Source organism: Kogia breviceps, chromosome 3 (genome assembly GCF_026419965.1).
Source record: "Kogia breviceps isolate mKogBre1 chromosome 3, mKogBre1 haplotype 1, whole genome shotgun sequence".
NCBI lineage: Eukaryota > Metazoa > Chordata > Mammalia > Artiodactyla > Physeteridae > Kogia > Kogia breviceps.
Genome location: NC_081312.1, coordinates 181727995 through 181750306, shown reverse-complemented (window position 1 = coordinate 181750306; position 22312 = coordinate 181727995). Strand labels below are relative to the sequence as shown.

The window sequence follows — 22312 nt, the reverse complement described above, 5'->3', positions numbered from 1 at the left end:
TTGGAGATGTCAGGGTCGCCGTCCCGGGGCTTCAGCACCTGGTCGAGGGCCCGGAAGGCATGGTCTCCCTTCTGCCTAAGCCGTAAGTTGCAGACAGTGGGGCTCGAACTAATGAACTCACTGCCTGTCTGTGAGGTCAAGGACAGAGGGGGGAACGTAGATCAGAACAGAGATAAATAAAAAGCACAGGTGACGTAATGAAGGAGGGTCCACGTGTCCTGGGTGAGAAGGACCAGGCCCCCTCAAGTTGGGGTGACAGGGTTGAAGGTAAGTGTATGGAGACATGTGCGCGGAAATGGAGATACAGGAAACTGCTCTGAGGGGTCACGCCATGATCATGACCGCCGTAAGTTACTGATCAGCTAGAAATAACTTCTGCTAGTGGCCGAGACCCAGAGCCACTGAGAGGGACAGAGTCACGTAGAGGCACAAGTGGCCATGAGAAATGAAGAGGCACAAGAGAGGCACAGTGCACAGCTAAGACGAGACACCGTTGATTCTCAGCAGCCTCCTTGCAAATTGTCAAATACTTTGCCGTATGCGAGTTGAAATAAGAACTGGAGGCGTGCCTCCTTTTTTCACGAGGGGCGAATGCTGTTCTACTTTGGTCTCCCCAGATTTAAGTTTCTTGAGCCTACACCTGTCTAGCTTGTGGGTAAGGAAAGTGCCCCCTTACACATAGTTGCCTAACGTAGAATGAAGAATAAGGAATTCTAGTAGCTGTCGTTGGTTTATTCGGGATGATTAGAATTAGAAGTACTGCCAAGTTATTTTTGACTTGACTTTGTCCATCAGCCTCCATGTTTTTGTACCAGCATCCATCAACTCATAGGTAACGAAGTTTTGACAAGTTGGTGATAAATGGCTGGTCGGGCACTAGTGGTGAGACCAGACTTTGGCATCTTGGTTGTGGTTAACCTAGTTTCCTTGGTGGAGCAGTCCTCTTCCGGCCGTGCTGCTGTGGTGATTGCCTTTCTTCTTCCCTGATAAGTTGAAGTTTATAAAGTGCTGTCACGTATAGTGTTCAGTATATTCTTCCAACCACCTTTTGAAGTCAGTATTCTTATCCCCATCATACAGATGCAAAGACCGAGGCGTGGGAAGGTTGGTGCTTAGACCAGGGCCTCTCACTGATAGGCGGAGGACTTGGCAGGCAGGCCCTAGACGTCCGTGTTTCTCCCGTGAGGTCCCTTTGCCTCTAACACAACTGCCTTGGAGGCACCAAGGCCCGGTCCAACCAGACGTCTCACTGTGCCGTCATTAGAGACCAGGTTGAGGCAGGAAGGGATGAGTGTCAAGGTCCAAACACCTCTCGTTGGTGTGTCCCAGCCTCCCTTCCTCCTTTTAAGTCATAGGGAAGGAAAGAAAACTAAAGAGTCAATTAATTTAAAAAAAAAAAAAAAAAAGAGAGAGAGAGAGAAAATAGAAGAGATGCAAGTAGAGACACTGGAATATCGGAAGGTGCTTCCAGCAGCCACCGTGGCGTCAGCTCCTGAGTTAGAAGCTGGACGAGGCAGCCTCCACCAGACCCCACCTCCTTCTCTCCCAAGGGCCCAGACAGATGATGCCCCCGCTGGCAACTGCATCATTTAAGAACATTTTTGTACCTTGAAGCGTAAAGACAAGAACCTTACTGACTACAGCTTTTGCTCTTTGATTCTATCTCGTTTTCTGATTCGCCAGGCCCGTTTCTGCTTACCGTGCTGGCTTTACCTCTTTGCTGTGGACGTCTGACTATAAAAGTTGACATTGGTTGCAGCCAGCATCATGGCAGACAGTTGACATCCATTATCTCATTTATTATCTACAGCGATCAGAGAGGGCGGGTCCTTGTCCCCAGTCACAGAAGAGGACATTGAGGCCCCAGATGGATTTGCCCAGAGTCTTTCAGTCGGGACAGAACCAGCCCCGGGGCCCATGACCTTAGCTGCTGTTACCTGCGAGACTAAGGTTTTCCCAAGAGGAACACAGTTTCCTACCCTTTCAGTGTTGTTTTGTTTTTAACTTGGTGTTGAGAATTTTCAAACCACGATGGGGTTTTTTTGTTTGTTTTTTGTTGTTTTTTTTTTTTTGGTCAGTGCTCTTCAAGTTGAAGGAATTGGAAGCAGATAAAAAGCAGGAGTCAGGTTAATCTCCCAGTGTCTTTACATTGTGTTGCAAGAACTTTGCGCGCCTAGGAAGACATGCTAAGACTCAGGTGTTCTCGATTTAGTAACTGTCAGTGTTTTTTTAGTGTTTAATGTCCTGCTCCTTCTTAAATCAAATAAATAACCATAATCATTGCTGACATCTCTACTCTGGAATCTTTAGCTCCAAATCAGTTCACACCGCACAGATTGACAGAGAACGGCACTGCTTCTGTTTTCCTATAGGGCTCTGAGCTTTGTTTCCTTATGTACTTATAAGCAGATTTTACACAGATTTCAGTGCATAGAGAGTCCAACAAGTAGTGCATGTTAGTTGGATGGTGGGAAAGTATCTGATTCAGAAATAGAGTTTTGTTTATGAAATTTAAGATTTTCTCAGTTACTGGAAGTGTTTTCTGCTTTTTATTGACATCTCAGAAAACATTGCCACTTGATTCTTTCAGATTATACCAAAGCTGAAATTTTTATTTAGGTATAACATTTCCCCCTCCTCTTCCTGAAGACAACGGCTATTATATAAAATATAATTCTTTTTTTTTTTTTTTTGGCCGTGCTGCGCAGCTTGCAGCATCTTAGTTCCCTGACCAGGGATCGAAACTGGGCCACGGTAGTGAAAGCCCGGAATCCTAACCACTAGGCCACCAGGGAACTCCCTAAAATATAATTGTATATTTTAAAATTTATTTCGTGCTTCTGTAGATTTCTTGGAGAGGATGTGACTTTCTGATGTTAGAAAGAAACAAGTTTAGGCTCTGAGACACATAAGCCACTGTTAATCAGCAAAAGTAAATATTCTTCCCCTGTTTCTAGGACCTTATATGTTTTTATAGATGGATATAGTCTGATGTTCTCTCCTGTAAAAACGTGTTTGAAGTGCTTGGAAATTACCAAGTTTATGTGTTTTCTCCCTGCCGGTTTGCCACACAATACTGTTTCACTGAGTCTTCCTTATCTAAATTCTACTACCCATTTTCCTGACACTCAGAGACCTGAGGTGGCAGTCCTCAAAGTGTGGTCCAGGGATCTCTGGAAGTTCCCAGAAACCTTTGGGGGGCCTGTGAAGTCAATTTCTTATAATAACACAAAAGTATAATTTGCATCTTTCATTTCATTATCTTGCAAGTGCATGGTGCAGTCTTCCAGAGTCTATATGGAATGTGAGCTTATATATTCATTTTTTAAAAAATTTCTAATTTAGTTTCTAATATGATAAATACGGGTAAATATAACCCACGTAGGCAAAGCTCTTTGGGAGTACTGAATACTGTTTAAGAGCATAGTGAAGTCCCAGGACAAAATATTTGAGAACTGCTGCTTTAAGGGTGTCTTCTGGGCAAAAAGGATGTTGATTTTAGTGATTACACAATATGAAAATTCAGTGAATAAGAACTGTGCTGCACAAGCATATTTTGCTCCAAAAAGGAGTTGGCAAGCTTCAGTCTTCATCTCTGAATGTTCTCTATGAACAGAGAGGATGTATCCTGTTGCTTTCATTAGTTCATCTCATTGCTTGATATTATTGATTCTTACCGAACCAATAACAAAAGAAAGAACAATCGGATGTTGAGAAAGGCTATTTAAAATGTATCAAGGTCATCCTCATAGTAAAAATAATCTTTTCGAATGACTGCAGCATACATTTGGTATGGCTTTGGCCTTCCTACCAGCATTTAGAAGTGTCTATGTATTTCATGTAACACCGTTTAGCAATCACATAGGTTCCCTCTTCCCATGAACTGCAGTGTAGAAATGCTCCGAATAACTAAAATTGGCTTAGGGAAACAAAAGAAAAACACAGTTTCACTCCTGGCTTGTACTTACATGCCAGGCCGTAGAAATACCATCTCTTCAGGGCTGACAGTGACTTTTTTCCGTGTCTGCAGCCTTCACCTCGCCTTATTGGGTAAATGATTGTGCTAAAAACCTAGGAATTCATTCATTCATTTCACACCTGTTCAGGCCATTATTGACCAAGGGCTAAGCCTTGGGTGAAACCTGGGACCTGGAGATTTCAGCTCCTTTGGCTTTGAGACCCACAGAAATACTAAAAGTATGAGTTCTCTGTTAAATATCAAGGACTTCAATTCTCTCAGTTTAGAATATTAAACTATTTTAGCTGCATTACTGTGTCTTTGTAGATTCCATAAATCATAACTGAGTGGCACATCGTAAATACTCAGCTAAGGACTGCTGGGTCTGTAAACACAAAGCCCGTCTCCTCCCAAAGTGAATCAGTAAAATCAATCAGTGGTTCTTGTCACAGAACCTTAGAAACCTCAGCACAACTACTAACATCCATCAGAGCCGACACTCAAGATGAAAACCCATTTTCCACCTTGGCTTCTCCCCTGCCACTAGTCTGGGGGCATGCAGGAATTGTGATGATCTAATTTTAAAGGCAGTTTTTCATTTTAAAGTACTTAGATAAACAACAAGGTCCTCCTGCAGAGCACAGGGAACTATATTCAATATCCTGTGATAAACCGTAATGGAAAAGAATATAAAAAAAGAATGCATATGTATGTTTAACTGAGTCACTTTGCTGTACAACAGAGATTGGCACATTATAAATCAACTATACTTCAATTTTAAAAAATCTAAAAGTACTTAGTGGTAATTTAGGACAGAAAAGATAGAATACACTATTTATATACAAGTTATTTGTCACTTAAAATTCATCCAGTATTTCTTCAAGAAAAAAAATATCGAGTTAACTGGAAAAATGCAGTTGTATTTGTAAGTATTAACTGTTTTCTTTGTACAAACAAGCAAATGTAGTGACCTTTCTCACTTCTGTTGTCAAGTGTCCAGGTGTCTGTGCACTTCCTATAGTTGCTGTCTGGAGCTCTTTTAAGGATAAGCCCTTGAACAAATCCAAATGGGGACCTGTCCTGACCTTGAGGGTTTGTTATTCCCATGGCCTAATGTAAAAATTTTGAGGTTCTGGAATTGATGGCTTCAGATGCCTGTTCTGATCACCTTTTAATCAAAAGACAGCCTGAGAGACCAGGGCCGCTACTTGGCAACCAGCCATTCATTCTTGGCAATTCAAATGCTTCCCTTCCCATACTGACTGATAACGATTTTTTTTTTTTTTTTTTTTTTTTTTTTGTGATATGCGGGCCTCTCACCGCTGTGGCCTCTCCCGTTGCGAAGCACAGGCTCCGGACGCACAGGCCCAGCGGCCACGGCTCACGGGCCCAGCTGCTCCGCGGCACGTGGGATCCTCCCGGACCGGGGCACGAACCCGCGTCCCCCCCATCGGCAGGCGGACTCGCAACCACTGCGCCACCAGGGAAGCCCTGACTGATACGATTTTTACTTTTCTCTCATTTTTATTGCTCACGAGAACAGAACAGCTACATTTTTTCCACGGGCTATTGGACAAAAAGTTTCTCAGCCATTTTCAGCTGTGTTTTCAAAATGTCAGACATGGCGGTCTTAAAAGCGTCATCCTCGGGAACACACGCTGAGATTGTTCTGCCCTATCGTGTAGGCGGTTAAAGTTCTTGGCATGGGGATATAGATGAACTTGTAGTGTTCCTGTTGGTGTTGTCTGGGTCATGGGCAATACTGACCAAAGACCTGGTACACAAAGATAGGATAGAGCATGTCGTGTAGCTTATATTCTAAACTAGTGGTTCTCAAGCTTTATGTGTATACGAATCACCAGGGGATCTTGTGAAACTGCACATCCTGACTTGGTAGGTCTGTGGCGGGCCCAAGATTCTGCACTTCTGACAAGCTCCCATGAGATGCTAATATTGCTGGTCTGGGGATCATGCTTTGGCGCCAAGTTTGTTTACTCCTCTTATTTAAACCTCCCAACTGTTGTTGTTGTTTTTTTTTAATAAATTTTTTTATTTTATTTTATTTTTTTGGCTGTGTTGGGTCTTCATTGCTGCAAGTGGGCTTTCTCTAGTTGCGGCGAGCAGGGGCTACTCTTCGTGGCTGTGCGCGGGCTTCTCATTGTGGTGGCTTCTCTTGTTGCGGAGCACGGGCTGTTGGCACGTGGGCTTCAGTAGTTGTGGCGCGCGGGCTCAGTAGTTGTGGCGCACGGGCTTAGCTGCTCCGCGGCACGCGGGATCCTCCCGGACTGGGGCTCGAACCCGTGTCCCCTGCATCGGCAGGTGGACTCTCAACCGCTGCGCCACCAGGGAGGCCCCTCCCAACTGGTTTTGTTTTCACTCCAACAGGTTACAAAAACTTCAGGCTTGAGGCCAATGGAACCAAGAGATATCAAAGCTGTTCAAGAACTCACCAACAGTTACCTGAAGCAGTTCCATCTAGCCCCGGTGATGGGTGAAGAGGAAGTAGCCCACTGGTTCCTCCCCCAGGAGCACATCATTGACACTTTTGTAGTGGAGGTAAAGAGATGGTGATGAGATAGTACAGAGAAGTATGAGAACACGGTGCGACTGAGTCCGTTTTCCAGAAGGATCCTAGAGTGTCCATTCCCTTCCTGCCCGCATGACTCACTGCTTCTGAACCAGCTTCCTGCTCACCCTTTCAGAACCAACTGTTCTTACAGCTTCCATTCCTGGCAGAAGAGCACACTTTTACTACTTAATCGTGGGGAATCAGGGTTCTGATCTGCTCCGTTGTCTGTGGGATTAATTGCTTTTCTTAGTTTTGAAAAGGCCAGTTTGGATGATCTCATCTGAGAGGGATGTGTCCCAAAGTTTAATATTGTTTTGCTTTTGCAAAACTGGTTGGAACTGAACTGCCTTTGTTCAAGATGGCATAATTCAACCACTTCACTCAACCCTTGTCTTCTTGATTTGTAAAAGGTTTTTTTTGTTTTCTGGTTTTTGGTTTTTTGGCGACACTGTGTGCAGCTTGCAAGATCTTAGTTCCCCGGCCAGGGATAGAACCTGGGCCCCTGGAAGTGAGAGAGCCAAGTCCTAAACACTGGACCACCAGTGAATTCCCTGTAAAAGTTTTCTATAGCCTGAATACTGATACTTTGTATTGTGGTCCATTTCTGGGTTCTCTGTTCTGTTCTATCGATCTCTGTGTCTATTTCCCCACCAATACCACATTGTCTTAATTACTGTAGCTGTATAGTAAGCCTTGATACCAGGTAGAGTGATTCCTCCCACTTTATTCTTTGTCAAGATTATTTTAGCTAATCTAATTCCTTTGCCTTTGCATATAAATTTTAGAATAAACTTGTCTTTATCTACAAAAGACCTTGCTGGGATTTTGATAAGAATTACATTAACTCTGTAGATTAATTTAGGGAGAATTAACAAGTCTTCCAATCCGTGAACATGATATGTCTCCATTTATTTAGGTCTTCTAAAACTTATTTTATCAGCATTCTGTAATTTTCAGCATCCAGATCCTGTATATTTCCTTGGAGTGATTATAAATGGTATTGTGTTTTTAATTGGTTTCCACATGTTCATTTTTAGTATGTAGAAATGTAATTGGTTTTTCTTTGTTGCTCTTGTGTCCTGCAGGCTTGCTGAAATCACTTATTAGTTCCAGGAATTTACTTGGAGATTTCTTGGGATTTCCACATAGACAATTGTGTCATCTACAAATAGGGTCAGTTTTATTTCTTCGCTTCCCATGTGTATGCCTTTTCTTTTTCTCTTGCCTTACTGCAGGGGCTAGATATTCCAGTACTTTATTGAATAAGAGTGGTAAAGATCAACATCCTTGCCTTCTTCCTGATATTAGGGGAAAAGCATTCAGTCTTAGCCCATGAATCTTATTCCATGATGTTAGCTGTAGGTTTTTCATGGAAAATTTGAGAAAATTCCCAACTTGTTCAGAGTTATTATAAATGGGTGTTGGATTTTGTCCGGTGCTTTTTCTGCTTCAGTTCATACAATCATGATTTTTCTTCTTCAGTCTGTTCATTTATTGATTTTCAAATGTTTGACCACCCTTGCACACCTAGAAAAATTATCCACTTGGTTCTGGTATATAATTTTTATACATTATTGGATTTGGAGCGCTGATATTTTGTTGAGTATTTGCTGAGTTCATGAGAGATATTGGTCTGCAGTTTCTTTTTTTGTACTGTCTTTGTTTGGTTTGGGTATCAGGATACTACTGGCCTCATAAGACGAGTTGGGAAGTATGACCTCCTCTTCTGTTTTCTAGAAGAAATTATATAGAATTGGTGTTAATTCCTTAAATGTTTGCTAGAATTCTCCAGTTGAAACCATCTGACCTTAGAGAATTCTTCTGTGTTGAAATAATGAATTCACTTTCTTTTATGATTATAGGAGTGTTCATCTTGTTTGAGTTTTAATACAGTTTAGAAGAACTGGTCTACTTCTTCTAAATTGTCAAATTTGTAAGAATAAAGTTGTTCATAGTATTCCCTTTTAATGGCTACAGAATCTGTAGTCATAGCCCTTATTTAATTCTGGTAGTTCTGTCAGTTAATGAGAGGGGTGTGGAAGTCCCCAGCTATAACTCTGGATTTGTCTTTTTCCCCTTCAGTTCTGTCAGTTTTTCTTGATGTCTCTGGAGGGTCTTGTTTGGTACTTATATACATGTTGGACCTGCATGAGTTTCTAGTGGATTGATCATTATATCATCATGTAATACCCCTCTTTGTCTTCAGTAGTTCTCTTTGCTCTGAAGCCTACTTCCTTGTACATTAATACAGGCAGACCTCGTTTTATTGCACGTCGCTTTATTGTACTAAGCAGATACTGCATTTTTTACAAATCGAAAGTTTGTGGTAATCCTGTGTCCAGCAAGTCTGTTGGTGCCATTTTTTCCAACAGCGTTTGCTTACTTTGTTTCTCTGTGTCACATTTTGGTAATTCTTGCAATATTTCAAACTTTTTCATTATAATTAGATTTGTTATGGTCTTTGATGTTACTACTACTCGCTGAAAGTACAAATGACGGTTAGCGTTTTTAGCGATAAGTATTTTTAAATTAAGGTATGTACATTGTTTTCTAGGCATAATGCTATTGCATACTTAACAGACTACAGTATAGTGTGAACAAAAGTTTCATATAAACTGGGAAAACAAAAAAATTCGTGTGACTCACTTTATTGCAATATTCGCTTTATTGAGGGGTCTGGAACCAAACCCACAGTATCTCTGAGGTATATGTGTATAGCCACTCCTACTTTTTAAAACTCATGTTTGCATGGTATATCTGTTTCAGTCCTTTTACTTTCAACCCATCTGTCATTGAATTTGAAGTGAATTTCTTGTAAACAGTATATATTTGGGCCATGTTTCCTTATCCACTCTGCCAGAATTTCTTTTGATTGGTGTTTTTTTTTTACCATTTACATTTGATGATTATTGATATGTTAGAGCATAAGTCTTCTATATTATAATACATGTTTTCTGTTTGTTTCTTCTGGTTTCTGTCCCTCTGTTTCTGTTTCCTTGCCTTCCTGTTCCTTGAACATTTTTGGATGTCTTGATTTATTTATAGTGCATTTGAGTATATTTGTGTAGGTCTCACGATGGTTGCTCTGGGTACTACAATATACAGATGTGACGTATCACAGTCTTCTGGTATCCATGTTGTACCACTTCAAGTGACTTTACTTCTCTTTTTCATTGTTTTTTTTTCACATCTTTATTAGAGTATAATTGCTTTACAGTGTTGTGTTAGTTTCTTCTGTACAGTCTCATTGTTTAAATATCACTGTCTTGAGTATCAGGTGGTGTCATAATTTTTGTTTCAATCATTGAGTCATTTAACTCAACGTATGTCCCCAGATTTCTGTTCCTTCTTCCTTCCTTCCTTTCTGATGCTCCATGATGCTTTCTTTTATGATTTCCTTTCTATTTGAAGAATGTATTTCGGCCAGTCTTAAAGGTATGCCTGCTAGCAACAAATTCTTTTAGTTTTCATTTGTCTGAGAATGTCCTTATTTCCCCTTCTTTCCTGAAGGAAGTTTCTCCAGATACAGAATTCATGGTGGACGGTTCTTTTCTTTCAGCTCTTGTGCCACTTGCTTCTGGCCTCTGTGGTTTCAGGTGAGCAGTCTGCTGTCATTTGAATTAGTATTTCCCCATAGGTCATGTGTTGTTTCTCTGTGGCTACTTTCAAGATCTATTTCTGTCTTTAGTTTTGGGAAATTTCATTATGATGTGTCTTGGTGTGGATTTCTTTAGGTTTATCCTGTTAGAGTTCACTTGGCTTCTTGAATCTACTATGTCCATTTTGCCAAATTTGGGAAGTTTTCAGCCATTGTCTCTTTCAGCCCCACATTTTCTTCTTTCCCTCTGGGACTCCAATGATATGGATGGTGAATCTTTTGTTACTGCCCCACAGATCCCTGAGGCTTAATTCTTTTTTTTTTTTTTTTTTTCAGTCTGTTTTCTCTCTGTTGTTTCAGATTGGGTAAATTGAAGTTCAGTGATTCTATTCTCTGTCATCTCCACTCTACTAATGAGCCCATCCAGTGATTTTTTTTCCCCTCTAATTTCTGCTGTGGTGTTTTTCAAGTTGAAAATTCTTAATAAAGCTGAAAATTTAGGTCTTTAAGTCATCCCTTACTTTTGCTTAACATCTTTAATTTTATAATGTCTGAAAAAAAGGTTTAATGAATCAGAAGCACTTAAAAACCAGATAATACATCCTCTGGAATTTTCTGCTAAAACAAACATTAGCAATGGCATATGTGGTCTAGCCTCCACAGCTGTATACTTCAAATATATCATGGTTTGAATTATATGCAGACTTGCATAGGTTAGTGCCGGTAATAGAAACAATGCAAACAATATTGGCTAATTTCTTGTATTGGAAGTGTACCAGTGATGACAAAACAAACCCCATCTTTTGCATCCCTTTTGATTTTTGATAGCTTCAGATTTTCTCAGTTATTCACACACATATATTTTGGTGCAGTACCAATGCCTTTTTACAAGCTTCTAAAAAAACAGCTTCCAAATCCTATCCAACTTCACTTTAAGCTGATACAATTCCTGCCTTTTTGCCAAGAAGATTATTATACAGTGTCCTTTAGTTGGAAAAAGTAGCCTTCTAATCCCTGGTGCTCTTATTCCTGCAAAAACAATGAGTTTACTTTTATCACTGTCCCATATGTCTAGAGAGACTCATTAGTCAACCAGAGAGCGTTCCTTTTAGAACATTCTACTTCTCAAGAGCTTGATGCCAGTCGCTGATGAGCACTTAGGCTGAGACACAGCTCCACGCTCTTCCTTGGCCTCTGCCCAGCATATGGGAAGGGGCTCCATGTCAGACTTGGAGAGCGGAGCATGAGCTGTTGCTTTTCATTCTAACGGAAAGCTGTGGTGCAAGTCAGAGATCAAGACGTGAGCTGAGATGCCTGGATGAAACTTTGTTCAAGGAGATGTTTACCTGACGTTGCCTTTGTTCTTTAGAACTCCAGTGGTAAACTAACTGACTTCCTGAGCTTCTACACGCTCCCCTCCACAGTCATGCATCACCCCGCTCACAAGAGCCTCAAAGCCGCCTACTCCTTCTACAATATCCACACAGAGACGCCGCTGCTGGACCTCATGAATGACGCGCTCATCATCGCCAAGCTGGTACGCAACTCACTCCTTGTCGTCCCGTGTGTGTCTCCAAATATGTATATCGGAGTATATAAAACATCTCGTATTTTCTTCCACACGGTGGGGGGATTTGTTTGAGATACTTCTTACTGTTGATAGTCAAAGGAAGAATTTTGATAAGAGGTTTTTTTTTTAACTTTAGTGGCTATTTTCATTATTAATTCTGTTGTAACTTAACCAAAAAGACATTTTATACAAATTAGAAACTTGTAACCCTTATATAAATATACACGAAATTCATAATATAAGGAATATTAAAAAAATAACGTGATCCCATGATACAGGCATACCTTGGAGATATTGTGGGTTTGGTTCCAGATGGTTCCAGATCACTGTAGTAAAGCAAGCATCGCAATAAAGCGACTCACACGAGTTTTTTGGTTCCCAGTGCATATAAAAGTTATCTTTACACTATAGTGTAGTCTGTTAAGTGTGCACTAGCATATTTAAACAATATACAGACCTTAATTTAAAATACTTTATTGCTTAAAAAAATGCTAACCATCATCTGAGCCTTCAGCGAGTTGTAGTCATATCAGAGATCACAGGTCACCATAACAAATATAATCATGAAAAAGTTTGAAATATTACAAGAATTACCTAAATGGAACACAGAGACACAAAGTGAGCAAATGCTGTTGGAAAAATGACTCTGATAGACTTGCTTGATGCAGGGTTGCCATAGACCTTCAATTTGTAAAAAACACAGAATCTGTTAAACTCAATAAAACGAGGTCTGTCTGTATGGGGAAAATATGAGTGTGTTGCAGTGAATAATTGGCAACAGTAGTTTTTTTGATTCAAATAAATAGTCTCTGAATTTTAAAATTAAAGAAACTTAATTTTAACTATTAGAATTATTATTATTAAAAGAATTTAAAATGAAAAGAATTAAATTCAAAATGTTCCTTACTATATTTGCATTATTTTTCTATTTCCTCAGTGTGGTAGTTAGGATAATTGTTAAATTCTTGCTACAAATAAACATTTTCTAAAAAGAAATTGAAATCAGCTGACAGGGACATTTTGATGTAATTGCTGAGTGAGAAGATAAATATTGTTCACGAGAAATTGGGAGCAACACTTCAAAATTATCTTCTTTGTAGTCTTCTAGTATTTGATCATTGGAAACATTTTAAAAAATCTATTATAAGTGGATCCCCAAATCAGCATTCTCCTTTGCTTCTCTGATCTTGTAGCTCATTTTCAACTACCTCCCCAAAAAGGCCAGTAATAAGTTATTTAAGGTAAAACTCCCGAGAAATAGAAATGTAGGTGCTTCATCTGTATCACATTTTGCATAGTATTATCTAACCTTTTTTTAAATTGTTTTTACTATTGAAATGTTACTAAATTTATTTCCCATTATCAGCCCAAGACACATACACGATTTAAAGTCTTTACAGCTTTGATTTCTTGGCGTAGGTTCAGGTAAGTCAGAACGTAGAAAGGCCAGTAACTAACAGTTCTGGTGATCGAGCCATCTAGGCAACTGTTTGCTTCAGAAACGGACCAAGTATCTTCTGAAATGTTAATCGATTATTTTTTGTCAGCCATCAGACTGCACTTTTCGATTCAGCATTTCTGGATAATCTTGCTGACTCTATCGGAGTCACTGCTTGCTAGTTTAATAAGGCAGTTTTGAACTGCATTCCTAACCCATACTATATATTGCAGACATTAAACCTTATTATAAATGCATTATCAATTCAAGCTATTAGTAGGGGAATGAAATGTTATACTGAAATACATAATATACAAAACACTCTAATCCTTTGAAACTTTAAAATTTAAAAAAATTTTTTTACATTGACAGAAAGGATTTGATGTATTCAATGCGCTAGATTTGATGGAAAATAAGACATTCTTGGAAAAACTCAAGTTTGGCATAGGCGATGGCAATTTACAGTATTACTTGTACAACTGGAGGTGTCCAGGGACAGAGTCCGAAAAAGTAAGTGAAGTTGATAAACCTTTGTAAACTTGATAAATTTACCTAGAAAATCCCATATTTGCTTCTCTTTGGATTGTTGAGAGGTTTTTTCTTTAGTTATCTTTTTAAAAATATAGACCTATTGTACTACATTATACTTTTTCTTGCTCACCTGTTTTTGCTATTCCATTTCTTCCCTCCCTTTAGGTTGGACTCGTATTACAGTAGATGGATATTTCTGTTTCTAGAACTCTGATGTCATCATTTGTTAATATCCTAGTTAATGATTCCTGGAACTGCCATTCCAAAGAATAAAAGCACAACCTAAGTGACATCGAAGTGTCAGTAACAGAAAAGATGGAAAAACATCCCTTGGTGACCAATAGAACACACTTCTAGCTAGAATGTTAACATTCATCCTTTTTTTCACTGTTGACCCATTTGTAGGAGGGATGGAAGGAGGATACAAAGAGCACATTCCTCTGATTTTCAACCTTCTGACTGCCTCTCAATGAAGAGAAGGTATTTGTCCCTCTCTAGAAAAATGGACCACTTTTCTATGGATTGAACAGAAATCACAGAATCGTGTAAGAAAATCTTTGCCATTGTGTGGAGATAACCTGCTGCCTTTCTGTTTATTAAGTGGGGGTCTGTGGGTCCGTGTAGCAGAATGAGGGAGCCACTTGGAAAGGGTTTACTTATGTCACTGCACATGATCTCATCGGGAACATCTACGGAGCCGGCGTTTCTGTAACGCAGTGGTGAGCGGTAGGTGTTAAAAGTGAAGAGTGAGATAAAAATGTACTGGTTGACTATTTCTCTAGAAGCAAAGGTGCCAAATCAGTAGACACACAAATGGGTACTTCGATCTTCAACAGGTTCGTGGATTGGTTCCAAAGCAAGGTTTGGGGCAAACATTAAGTGTGTTCTCTGAAGAGCACACAACCCTGACAAACTAGACTGTTCTGCTCCTGCAGAGTCTCGTCTCTTCTCAGCAACAGCCAGAGTACGTGAGGAAAAGAAAAATCAAAGCCCTCAAGTCAGGAGACATGCCCAGTGGAGTTTATGAGTGCCATCAGGACACTGATAATTTGAATGTTTTTTTATTACTTATGCAGAATTGCACATATTTCTTTATCCTGACTCTAATTTATCATGAAAGCTGTCGTGCTCTAGGAAGGTGTCTTATTTGTAAATAAGTTTTGTGGTTTTGTTACCGATGGTGTTTTTATCTAGGATTTGAAAAACCAAGTTTCTCGGTGTACAGAGATAATGTATATATCACCAATAGCCCAAGGGGAAAAAGATGCTGGACAAGGCCACCTAAAACGGCCTCGACTCAAATACCACAAAGTAGATACTTCTTCCTGCCTCTATGTACCAGTGCCTAGGCCGTTCAGTCCTGGAAAATCTAATTACCTTTGACAACAGGATGCCCTTCCTTCATGTTATAAGTAGTCAAAGGACACAATCATACCTTATAAAAACCAGGCGGGAGCTAGCACACTGTGGCCCATGAGCTAAACTCAGCAAATCGCCTGTTTTTGTACAGCCCACGAGCTAAGAATGGTGTTTACATTTTTGAATGGCTGAGGAGAAAAAAAAAAAATGTTTTGTGACACATAAAAATTACAGGCAATTCAGATTTCAGCATCCATAAATAAAGTTTTATGGGAACAAGGCCTCATTCATTCATATGTTGCCTGTATTTGGCAGGCAGAGTTGAGTTGTTCCGACAGAGACCGACCGTGGACCCAAAGGCCTAAACCTGGCACTTTAGGGAAAACGTTCTATTGCCCCCGATTTCCCCTATCAGAAAGCCTCTTGCTGCAGCTTCCCGTCACCCTGAAGGCCACCCCACAGCTGTGGCACCCTGGGACCTCCACTAGGGGGCATGCGTGGGCTCCAAAGTCATCCTTAATTTAGGACAGCACTTGTTTTCCTTCTCGAAGACGCGAGGGAAGGCTTCTTCTAGAGGATGGTTCAAACCCAGCTGCGTTACCTTTGTTCCCCTAATGTGAGGAGGACGCCTGCAGCAGCAAAAGTGAATCAGTTCACTGAAACACCAGAATTAAGTAAACAAGATTTTTAACATAATCCAGTCGAGGCTCCAGGTGGGAGTTATGTTCCGCTCATCTTTATGCCACAGTCTTACATGAAGTAGGTTTTCGAATAATTGCAGGATTGTCCCTCAGAAATTGTGTCACAGGCTCACCTCATGACAAAACTGTGGCATTGTTCCTCTATCCACTTACATAATTGCAGTTAATACAGTTCATGCTCTTTTACTCAGTAATTTTTAAATACAGTAATTTATAAATTACTAGCACATTTGCCGCTTTATAATGCCTCTTTATAATTTACACGTTACCAATGAGCATTTTAAAGTAGAAAATCAGTACAGCTGCTTGTGTTTATAAAGTAGCCGTTAGAACTAAATTTCAATGCAATATACAGTTGTCTTATAGATTCAAAAAACCCACACCACCCCACGTCCTTTGTCAGTAATGGAGATGCTCTGGTCCATGCCGTATCCGTGCCCACACACCCCGCCTTTTTTTGGTCAAGATGGCATTCAGTAAATTTAAATGGAGGTGGCATAATCCACAGATCAACCAGAATTTAGGCTGAAGGTAAACTTTGGCAAGCCAGTACCTTCCCCGTAAATTAAAGCAAGCACCTTTTCCAAACACATGCTGTAAGCAGCAGATGCGTTAACACAGAGCATTGATTCTGCTCCATGGCAGAATCATCCAGACCCACCTCTGAGCATCCAAGCTCCTCCGCTTATTTTCTTATTCTCTTCCTGCTTTATTTCACCTACGTACCATCATACTTTGGATACATGCTGAAGTCCCAAGGAAGTAAGTTAACCGTGTAAAGGGGTGAATTCTACCTAGTCAGAATACCTTATCCGGCAATTTTGATAAATGTTTAGCCTTTCTCCCAAGCCCACGCTTAGGCCTGCCTACAACGAGAGGCAAACTGACAGTAAAAAATGATAATGTATTGTTTCTGAGGACAATGTACTGCTTGGCGTTTACTATCTTTGCTTTACAACTGATGGTGCACCTACCATCCAGTTTCATCTCCCCCGCCAACTAGAACTGTGTTTGTGTGGCCTATTTGCCGAGTTGGGTAGGAGGATACCCAGTGTTGCAGGACACAGACGTCCTTGCTCACGAGCACTGTGTCAGCCTTTTACAAAGTGACTTTATACAAGCACAGACGTTAGTTTCAATAAACTTTTGTTTTGATACTCATACTGCTGAATATTCTCTGCACTTAGTGTGTCCCTGAGCTTCAGCGTGTCTGTATTCTACAGTCCGAGAATCTTACACATTTGAAAGGAATGATACTAAACAGTGTCCCAAGAATGTACGTAAAAGTCATTTTATTCATTTCAAGGCTTCTCTACGAGGTGTCGTTTTACAACTGTATGAAGTGACAGGTTTATACAAGATTACTTTGAAGCCGTTTTTTTGCTTTTGGGTGGTTTCCTTATCTTATTGGGGTTTGGAATCAGTTTCTTTATTTTCAGGGGTTGTAACACTGCAGCCTGCTGACCCTCGGCGGGCTTTCTCTTGGGTTTAGAGAGGTCTTCGAAGGAAGTGTCCAAGATCTCTCTGTCTCGGCTTTCCAAAGATTCCACCCCCCGGTCCCCCCCGGGGTCTTCGAGTGTGTCCCGGAGCCACGGCACGTCCGGACGGGGCACCCTGGGGATGATGGCCCTCACCTCCTCCGCAAAGGCAGCCGTGTTTCTTTTGAACCCCAAGGCCAGGACGCACGTCAGGCCCAGGGCGGGCGCGAGCCTCTCGCTGAGCCGGGGCACCTGGCAGGCGGGCACACCTCTGCTGGCGCTCAGCGGCACCAGGTGTGCGGTGACGATGGCCGGCTTGGCCGACTTGCACGCCAAGACCAAGAGCAGCTCGTTCCTCTCCAAGGCTCTGGTGACCTCGTTGACGCCGATGGCAAGCTGCTTTCTGACTTCAGCAGGGGTCCACCCTGACGCCTGGGGCCCGCCTTCGGGCTTTTCCTCCTTCACACCCTCACCAGTGTCCACGTCCATGCTGCACGTGTCTCCGCGCTGTGTTTTCAAGGCGGGCAGCTTTTTCTTTCTCTTCCTGTCCTCGGTCTTCTGAAGCCCGAGAGATTTAATCCTGTCCTCCAGGGTCTGTAGGATGAAGTGCATATCCTCCCTGTCCAGGGCACCCCAGCGGATGGTATACGGGTTGTTCAATGACGTCTTCACAGGTAAAGGTCTGGTCTTCCGCACAGAGCCCCTCCCTGGGGCCTGGGGGGCTGCGGCCATTCTGAAGACGCTTCACAGAGGAGCAAAACGACAAAGGAAAACGTGTTTAGACATGCACGCCTTAAGGATCTCTTGGCTGTGCTTTTCTCATTTTGGAAAGGCTAAAGCAAGCCTACTTATATAGGACATACGTACACGTACATATATATATGTGACCATACATCTAACTTCTCTTTTAAGTTTTCCCCATTTCTTCATTCGTATACATGCAATTCATGAATGTTTTGCGTTACTGCGATCATACTGAAATTCTATTTATTTCCTTTATTTAAAATGTTCCATGTTGCTACTTGTTCATAATTATTCATCCTCTTCAGGACCTCTGGTTTAGTCTGATTGATTTGTTACCGTTTTCTGTGTTGCCCTCTACTTAGGCTTCCATCCGTCCATTCAGCAAATATTCACTGAGTACCTCCAACTCTTGAGTCACGGGTACCGGGTTTCAGCCTTGAACAAGTTCCCACCACCACCTCTGTGAGTCCCTGAGTCTGCCTGCCTCAGTACACAGTCTCTAAGGGCCCCGGAAGCCTCTGCCTTTCATAATTAACCAGCTGTGATTCATTTTTACGAACTGGGACCATAATGTATGCCCATGACTAAAAATCCAAATGATACTTTCATCCTGTGCCCTTTTGTAAGTCTCCTTCCCTCCCTAGACCCCAAGTTTCTTGTCTGTCTTTCCTAAAACACAGATACACAGATTTCCCCTTCCCCTGATAAGTCCAAGCTGGACGTCCCTCCGGCTGGCAATGTGATGAAATCTAGGGAAATGTCATAATGACATTTAAAGATGCTAATCCGTTACAGCACAATAGTAACAGGGATCCTTGCTGGGGAAGTGTTAGACACTCTTCTGAGGACAGGTCCTCTTTGCCCTGCCCAGAGGCAACTGCATATCCCTCTTTCTTCCCTCAGTTTTCTTCCTGGGCTCAGCCGGGAACCACAGGGACCCAAGCTGCAGAACTGAAGGAAGTTAAACGAGCCAGCTCTGGAGAAGTCTGGTTTGGAACTGAGCCTGTCTTCAGGTAACCAGATTTTCTCATTCCAGGTCATTCATCCCACGCACACCTGCTCCCCGCTCCCCAGGCAGGTGAAAAACGAAATCTCCTCCAGTTAAACACCCTCCCAAGAGCCCGGCGGCTGCTGCTGAGGAGCACGTATCCCGTGGAGTGTGTCAGAAGGCACTTTCCCCAATAATTATTTGGTTCGCACCCGATTCCTGTGTGATGGCCTGTGTGTGGAGGAGGAAACACTCCGGTTAAGTGCCGTGCCAGAGTCACAACTGGTTTCCCACATCCAAATTGTATGCTCTTCCAATCCTGGCTGCACCTAAAAAAATAATCTGTGACTTTAAAAAAGGCAGAGGTGGTTGGTCCGTACCCCAGGTCTGCCGAATCGGAATCCTGGGGAATGCAGCCGGGCACCTGTACTTGCCAAAAGGCTGCCCAGCTTAACGTGATACAGAACCGGGATTGGGCCCCATAGGTGTAGCACAGGGGGTCTTTCCGCAGTGGACAGGCCTGGGACAGGGTCTCCTGACCTCCACTGCCTCAGACCTTCCTGCTACGTCACCTTCTCACGGAAAACCCAAACGCAGCTCCCTGGGCTGTGAGCTCAGACCTCGTTCACGTCAGCGTTGCCCACTGCTAGAGACTCGGCGTCCGCCCCCTAAGCCGCTTCCTTCCGGGGCAGCCCTCCCATGCCCATCATCCCCGTGCGAAGCGGGAGGCGGCTCATCCAAATCCAAGGGGGTGACTGGCAGAGAGAGGCTGGCACCAGGTTGAAGATGGTCAGGAAAAGGGAAATAAACGACCGAGGAGCAAATATGAGGATCTGTCGGAGCTCTGCCAGGCCACAAACTACAGCTCCTGTGCCTCAGCATTCAAACAGGGAGTAAGTACTTACAGTTACGTGCTGCTCTGGGCATTAGCTCCTCCTGTCTTCAGAATCTAGGCGAGGGAGACAAGAGCCAAGTGGTTCAGATAAGTAGAGTCTCATGGGATAGAATCCAAAACCAAAGTGGAAGAAGTAACAGCTTTGGAGGAGACAATTGGGAAGGCCTTGCTGAGGTGCGTTTGGAGGCCTCTGCTGCCCATGAGATCAAGTGCACACTCACTGGAGTGACATCCAAGGGCACCCATGTCACCGTCAGCCTTCCTCCTCCCACCCCACCGCGGAACCACATACTGTTTAATGAGATCACCAGTCCCTCCCCTCCGTGGCTTTACGCACATTCCTTCTGCTTTCTTACTTGAACAAGCATTTGTGGATTATCCACAATGCACCAAGCCAGAAAGATTATGAATTAAAGCAAAAACAGCCACTGAACTCATTGGGCTTAGAATCTATGTGGGAGACTCACCCACAAGTAAAATATAAGATGTGATGTACATTAAGGTCAGGGACTTACAGGGTCCTGAGCAGAGGCCTGACTCAGTTGAGGGGGTCAGGAAGGGCTTCCCGGAGGAAGTGACCTTTTAACCCACACGTGAAGAATACCCTCCAAAGGGAGTACCTATTCGGAAGAGCATCCCAGGGAACTGCATTAAAGGAAATGATGTCAGTGTCTCCGGGGTTGAGATGCTGGAGAGAGCAGGAAAAGCGAGGATGGACCAGATGGTGAATACACTTGCAAACCGTACAGTGGGAAGCGGTTGTAACGTTCAAAGCAGAGGAGTGGCGTGGCTGGAAAGGCGCCATAGAAAGATCTTTGGGGACTCGGGCCAGGAGGAGTCCTTTGCCACGACTGGAAGCAGCAAAGAGGCTCCAGAGTAGTCCTGGTAAGAAATGTCGGTGGCCTTGGCTAGAGTCGCCGCACAGAGGATGGACGGAAATGCATGCTACCTGAACCAGTTAAGAGGTGCAATCCGCCCGGCTAAGAGATGAACGCGGGGTAAAGCAGAAAGCAGAAGGTCTCAGGGAGGACTCCGGGTTTCTGGATCTGGTAGCCAACCCCTGAGTTACTCTCTTCCTATGGTCTGCCGCCTCTCTATCGAGTGCCTACCTACTTCACTACTTAACATACGCGACTGGAGTCATTTTCTGGTCCGCCTCCACTTCTAGACCGCGGAGTACAGAAGGGCCAGGGTGGGGCTTTACCTATTTCTCGTATCCGACAGACGCTCAATTCCAGGCAGCGGAACGTGATCCAAGGCCCTGACGCAGGAAAACACGCCGGTACAGGCGGGGGGCGGTCCCAGGGACGAGAAGCCTGAGAGACCTTGCGCGCGCCCGGCGCAGTCCCAGGCTCGACCCCCACCAGCGGCGTCGCCGGATCTCAGACCCCAGCGCAGACCCCAACTCACGGTCGCCCCTGAGCCGGTTCCACGTGGGCCGCGCTGCGCGTGCGCAGAGCTCACGTCTTCCCGGGCCCCGCCTTCCGCTACGGTGGGGCGGGGGAAGGGGAGGAGGAACGGCTCAAAGAACACGTTTCATTCTTCTGCATCGAGCCTCTTCCAAATGGGAAAGTCGGCCCAGGGAGTCGCGGCAGAGCGACGGAAGGTTTCCCTAAAAACCCTGAGTTTAGGAGCGGGTCGGAGGCTCTGGATAAGGCCCTCCAGTGGCCGTGCGCAGACGCATTGTGTGTCTCGCGAGACTTCAGGTTGCCTGGTAACCGGCCACCAGCTCTCCATTGCACTGTCTGAGGAACAGTGTACCGCGGTTAGACTCCGGGGCCTGGCGGTCTCACCTCACGCCACTCTCTTTTAACCCAATTTCTACCTTTCACTGCCTGGCAGTCTGAGCCCTTTACTTTTATGTTTTTGGCTTGCCTAAGGGACGCAAAATTCTGACCCAGTTCCCTCATCACCGAGCCTCTGCCGAATCCCCGGCACCGTGGAAATCAAGATAAATGGGGGATGGGGAGGTGGATTGAGGAAACCACGTATTTACAGGCACCAGTGTAGGCGATCTTGAGCCCCGGAAAGAGGAGAATAAAGGCTATCTTGAGTTCTGCGACAGCGGTTCAGAAAACCACCAGATGTCTGCTGTGGCGACTCCAGCCAATGGAGACTTGAATGGTTACGAATGGAGTTGCTGGGAAGTCATGGGCAATTGTAAGTCAGCTGAAGAACACTTTCAAGGTCAAGGCTCTGAATCTGTTGATTTACCCTTGTCGAGAACCAAGACTGAAACCTTAGGTTGCTTCTGACCCAGTGAGCTTCCTCCCTCCCCACCCCCTTTCTTTTCCCTTTCCAGTCTAACTTAGCACTTTTATTCCTCTAATAAATATCTTCCTTTTCTCAATCTCTTCTTCACTGCTCGTTTTGTTTCCCATTCTTTGGTCTAGTTTCTGTGTTTTCAATTTTCATCACCTACATAGTACCCGACTGGCCGTAAACAAAACGGAAAGCTATGCGTGTGGTCAGAGTATTGCAGG

General features: G+C 43.2%; 2 protein-coding genes and 1 long non-coding RNA gene across 9 annotated transcripts in view; 2 read left to right on the top strand and 1 right to left on the bottom strand.

Moving 5' to 3' along the window:
* The window catches only part of NMT2 (N-myristoyltransferase 2), a 59073-nt gene extending 42188 nt beyond the window's left edge, over window positions 1-16885 (top strand). Inside the window, exons 9-12 of one of the 3 annotated variants that reach the window (XR_010839905.1) lie at window positions 6344-6514; window positions 11550-11662; window positions 13506-13643; window positions 13830-16885. Coding sequence is in view for 2 of the 3 variants with exons in the window: in XM_067030483.1 (XP_066886584.1) it covers window positions 6344-6514; window positions 11495-11662; window positions 13506-13643; window positions 14070-14108 (516 nt within the window). In the remaining variant the exon portion in view is untranslated. Of the gene's footprint in view, window positions 1-6343; window positions 6515-11494; window positions 11663-13505; window positions 13644-13829 lie in introns of all 3 variants that reach the window. The other 2 variants (XM_059059189.2, XM_067030483.1) reach the window with 2 other exon arrangements.
* Window positions 16886-17001: 116 nt separating this feature from the next.
* Window positions 17002-21775, bottom strand: RPP38 (ribonuclease P/MRP subunit p38). Of its 5 annotated transcripts, XM_067030488.1 has the most exons (5): window positions 21034-21261; window positions 20450-20711; window positions 19840-19883; window positions 19147-19263; window positions 17002-17944 (listed from the first exon to the last, which is right to left on the bottom strand). In XM_067030488.1, exon 5 carries the CDS (start codon window positions 17932-17934, stop codon window positions 17086-17088), a length of 849 nt encoding a protein of 282 aa, XP_066886589.1. In that variant the 5' UTR covers window positions 17935-17944; window positions 19147-19263; window positions 19840-19883; window positions 20450-20711; window positions 21034-21261; the 3' UTR covers window positions 17002-17085. The 5 variants fall into 5 exon arrangements, with proteins under 5 accessions (XP_066886589.1, XP_058915210.1, XP_066886588.1 ...); XM_059059227.2 differs by lacking the exon at window positions 20450-20711 and having other exon boundaries at window positions 21034-21518; XM_067030487.1 differs by lacking the exon at window positions 19147-19263 and having other exon boundaries at window positions 21034-21259.
* LOC136793871 (uncharacterized) overlaps window positions 21294-22312 on the top strand; it is a 75907-nt gene continuing 74888 nt past the window's right edge. Inside the window, exon 1 of the long non-coding RNA XR_010839906.1 lies at window positions 21294-21989. This is a non-coding gene — a long non-coding RNA (uncharacterized lncRNA). The remainder of the gene's footprint in view (window positions 21990-22312) is intronic.